At 39.9% G+C, this 3975-nt stretch overlaps 1 protein-coding gene across 1 annotated transcript in view; it reads right to left on the bottom strand.

The window, feature by feature from the left end:
* Window positions 1-1229: 1229 nt before the first annotated feature.
* The window catches only part of HECW2 (HECT, C2 and WW domain containing E3 ubiquitin protein ligase 2), a gene marked incomplete at its 3' end in the record, with an annotated part of 62575 nt that continues 59829 nt past the window's right edge, over window positions 1230-3975 (bottom strand). The window contains 2 exon segments of the mRNA XM_010136630.1: window positions 1230-1392; window positions 3512-3664. Of these exon segments, the coding sequence (XP_010134932.1) occupies window positions 1230-1392; window positions 3512-3664 (316 nt within the window).

Here is a 3975-nt window from a genome sequence, read left to right as displayed (position 1 = left end):
CTATCTTTTGGCATATTTCCCTTTACCTGGTCCTTCTTTCACAGATCCAACCTGTAAGCCAACCGCCCTTGCTGTCTTGAGCAGTTACTACTCCAAGCTTTGAACATGTCATCTGTTAATAACATTTAACACCACGGTGGCAATTTCTGCCATTTGTCTTAACTTCTTAAATCCTGTTCTGTGAAATAGGACTCTGGGGCTATTCATGAAGTAAGATGCTTTTCGGCTGCAGGGTTCCCTGCCTGCTTCTCTTCTTGGATCCACATAAAGTCAGAAGACAGCCCTGTACTTTTAAAGTGTACATTTCAGTGACATCCTGCAGTAACAGACCCTGCAACAAAGTTGATGGATTGGCCAGAATGTCACATCTGCAGAGGCAGTCTGAGTAGCTCATCAGTTCTGAGTACAGCAAAGGTCCACGGCTTAGATGGAGACGTTGCATGAATTAGGCTGTGTACAAAAGGTGGCCGCCTCTCATCATTAATTTTACTGTTTAAAGAACCACCATGTTAAACGATTAATTTAATTTGACAATCATACAATATTGGTAGTAAAGTCCATCTGGGCTAAGTCTTCATTCTTATTAATAGGATGCTGATAGCGTTTGGAAACTTACAGAATACACGTACAATGGGAATGGATGCATTACTCCACACTTCAAGAATGTATGATGCTGTATAAAAAAAATATCCTTCCAGAAGTCTCAAAACCAGCTTTCAAAGGGAGGACAAAAAATGAAGCACCTTAAGTTCATTAGGTCTTAAATTCCAGGCATGCTAGACAAATGCAGCTCATTGTTTGAGCCAGAACAGGGGCAGTAGGTTCTGAAAACAAAGTCTAAAGTATACCAAAGCAGAGCCCCTTAAAACAAGATTGCCAACAATCAAACTACCTCTGAGAACGGGTATTGCAGTTTTAAGTTATGTAGTGACTCATATCCTATCCTGTGAGTCATTACAAGACAAATGAATAAGAACTCTATTAATACCTGGAGTAAAACCACAGCATTTCATTGTAGAACTTGAAATGGAAGATTTTTTACAAGAAAGCTGATAACATGGCTAAAACAGAACACGAGGTTTTCCTTCTGATCAGAAACAACATTCTGAGCTATTAACCATCAGTGGAAACAAGTCAACTTTTTAAAAGTCCTGGATTTAAATGAAATTATTAAATTAGAAATAATAGCCTATATTCTTTGACCATAAAACATCATAATTTATCCATACACGAAATGACATCATCCATGGGGAAGGAACCAAACAAAAAAGGAGATAGGACAATTCTACTCACATTCGGAGGAGGGCTTTATAAAAGGGTCGTGTAAAAAAGGCATCCAGCAAATACTGATGTATCAGAGCGAGACCGAGAATTCGACCACTAAACCTGAACCTGGAAGAGAAAGAGTTACAATCGTTAGACTGAAATTCTGTGGTTTCTACACTGCTCTGTCACCAAAGAGCATTTTTAAATCAGATAGCTATGCCTAAACTGTGGTATTTTCGTTTTTTTTCTTGTGTTTCTTTTACATTCTCAGTAAGGCACAGAAAAAATGCAAGTCTGCAGGGTATGGAAAATCCCTCAGATACCTAAGTTGCAACTTCTCAAAAGAGTCAAATCCACATTAACCCCATCAACCCCTGCCAGAGCAGCCTCTTTAGAGAAGCCTGTCTTCCAAAATGACAGCCACTGTCAATTTTCTTTACATCCCATATAGGATTAACATGTTTTCACGTTACTGGGAGGCCAAAGGTTCTTCTACCCTCTCCCAGCCTGACTGCCTTTTCTGCTTACAGTGGCTGCTTGCTCCTCTTCTGACTGGTGATCATGGATTTCTATATATATTTTCAGGAGCAGTAGCTGGAAGCTTTTTTTATGTATCGCAGTGCTCTCCAGCCCTATGGCAATGGGATCAAAAATTAACATGTTTTCACGTTACTGGGAGGCCAAAGGTTCTTCTACCCTCTCCCAGCCTGACTGCCTTTTCTGCTTACAGTGGCTGCTTGCTCCTCTTCTGACTGGTGATCATGGATTTCTATATATATTTTCAGGAGCAGTAGCTGGAAGCTTTTTTTATGTATCGCAGTGCTCTCCAGCCCTATGGCAATGGGATCAAAATGACCTCCTCCTCTATCTTCTCTCTTTCTATCCCTATTATCTTCATTTTGTCAAGGGTGTAAGGAGGGTTACGGGGAGAGAGGGAGTAGGGTCTTCGCAAATATTCATATGAGAATAAAGACCCACGTGGAAAAATCCTCCATACCTCTGGAGATTTTAAGTCCAGTGTTCTTTCTCAGAGAAAATAATGTTTCATAAACTTCCTGTTTATGCATCCTCAGCAACATTTTTCTTGGAAAGATTAGGGCTTTATTATACCTGCTTGTGCACAGGGTTTGCAAGATGAGGATGTGACATGCAAAGCCTTCTCCTTCCATGCATAACTGCTTGTCACAGGTGCATTTTCTGAATTTCCCCCAAGGCTGTAAAAGACCAGTGCTGTCACTGGCACCAGCACTCCCAGACAGCAGGTCATAGCGCCCTCGAACCCAAGGGTCCAGCACTGCAGAAGCCAGGGATGAATACAAAATGTTGGCAGAAGCTGGAGAGCTTGTACCAGTTTTTCCTCCCCTTTTTGGCAGACTGTTCTGCTTTTCCAATACAGCACATGGCATTTATTGTTGCCATATTGGAGTCCAACAGGTAGGTTGCTTCGATGATCTGAACTGGACGCAGCCAACCATTTAATTTTCTACTAATTTTTAAAACTAGTAATGAGATTCCTTTATGATATTCGTTGTTCCTAACTGGCTTCCAATAAATAAGAAGTCAGTATATGTGTGTCCTACACAGATGAGCAGCTGTCATTCCACTATCACTGTAATCTTACTACCCACACAACAGAATTCTCTGTTAATACTCACTGAGGGTGATTTAAACTGGCTTATTGTGAAAATGGGATTATGTAAAAATCCTTGATAACTATTTTAGAAGTACAGACTTTGCTTAAAAGCTATATAATCAGCAGTCTTCCCCTGGCCCCCCATTAAGATACCTCCATAGATTTCTTTCCAGTAGATACGCTGGGGGATTTTTTCCACTGAGGAGACCTCTGCACTCTTTAGGAAGACTCAAACAAATTACATACAGTATCACCAGTTTGAAATCTCCCATAATCTCCTCAGTTGACAAAAAGCTGTTGTTTTTTTTTTTTTCATTTTTTATATGGACATTTCATAAAATGACTGCTAGCGTACAAGAAATGCAGAGTTTTGTTGTGAGACAATCCCATAATACATGCTTCAAATCACAGTTTTGCTGAGTATTTGTGAGAAATAAGATCATTTAAAACCACAAGAGAACACAAAATCAGAAAAAAGTCTAAAGAAATGCAGTTATTTTGCTGCAAGTTAAAAACGTCAGATTCTGTGTAAGATGTCTGAGCAGTGATGAGCAGTTGTCTAAAAGTAGGAACAGCAGAAAATATATCTGAAAAAACAAAAATAATTCTTACCACTCATGGTGATTGTCTACAAAAGCAGACATGGGACTTATTTGTACGGTATAGGTATCGTTGGCTGAATATTCAAACAAACCATAATATGGATTGAAGAGCTCTCTAGACACCAGGAAAAAAAACTCTCTTGAAGGTCCACTGTAGTCCAACCTTTAAAGAGAAACTTGACATTACTATATAGTGGTCACTGAGTGCAAAAAACCCATTTTTTTTAATCTACATTCCTTATGTCACATTTTAATCAAAATTTTGTAAGATTTTACCCAGAACCCTTATCCTGCAGATTGCTTAATGCCAACGTACATGAAGTCCTCGCAGGGCTATTCTGAAACAGAACGGCTTGGAGGACTGAAGTGCTCTGTGTGGGCTGAACTCATAAAAAAATTTGGCTCCAGATGTAATGGCCTTTTTGCCACAGGAATATAACCAAATAACTGGGGGGGGGGGGGGGGCGCCGAGGG

Source organism: Buceros rhinoceros, unplaced genomic scaffold (genome assembly GCF_000710305.1).
Source record: "Buceros rhinoceros silvestris isolate BGI_N320 unplaced genomic scaffold, ASM71030v1 scaffold2315, whole genome shotgun sequence".
NCBI classification, from domain to species: Eukaryota; Metazoa; Chordata; class Aves; order Bucerotiformes; family Bucerotidae; genus Buceros; species Buceros rhinoceros.
This window is presented reverse-complemented; position numbering and strand designations above follow the sequence as displayed.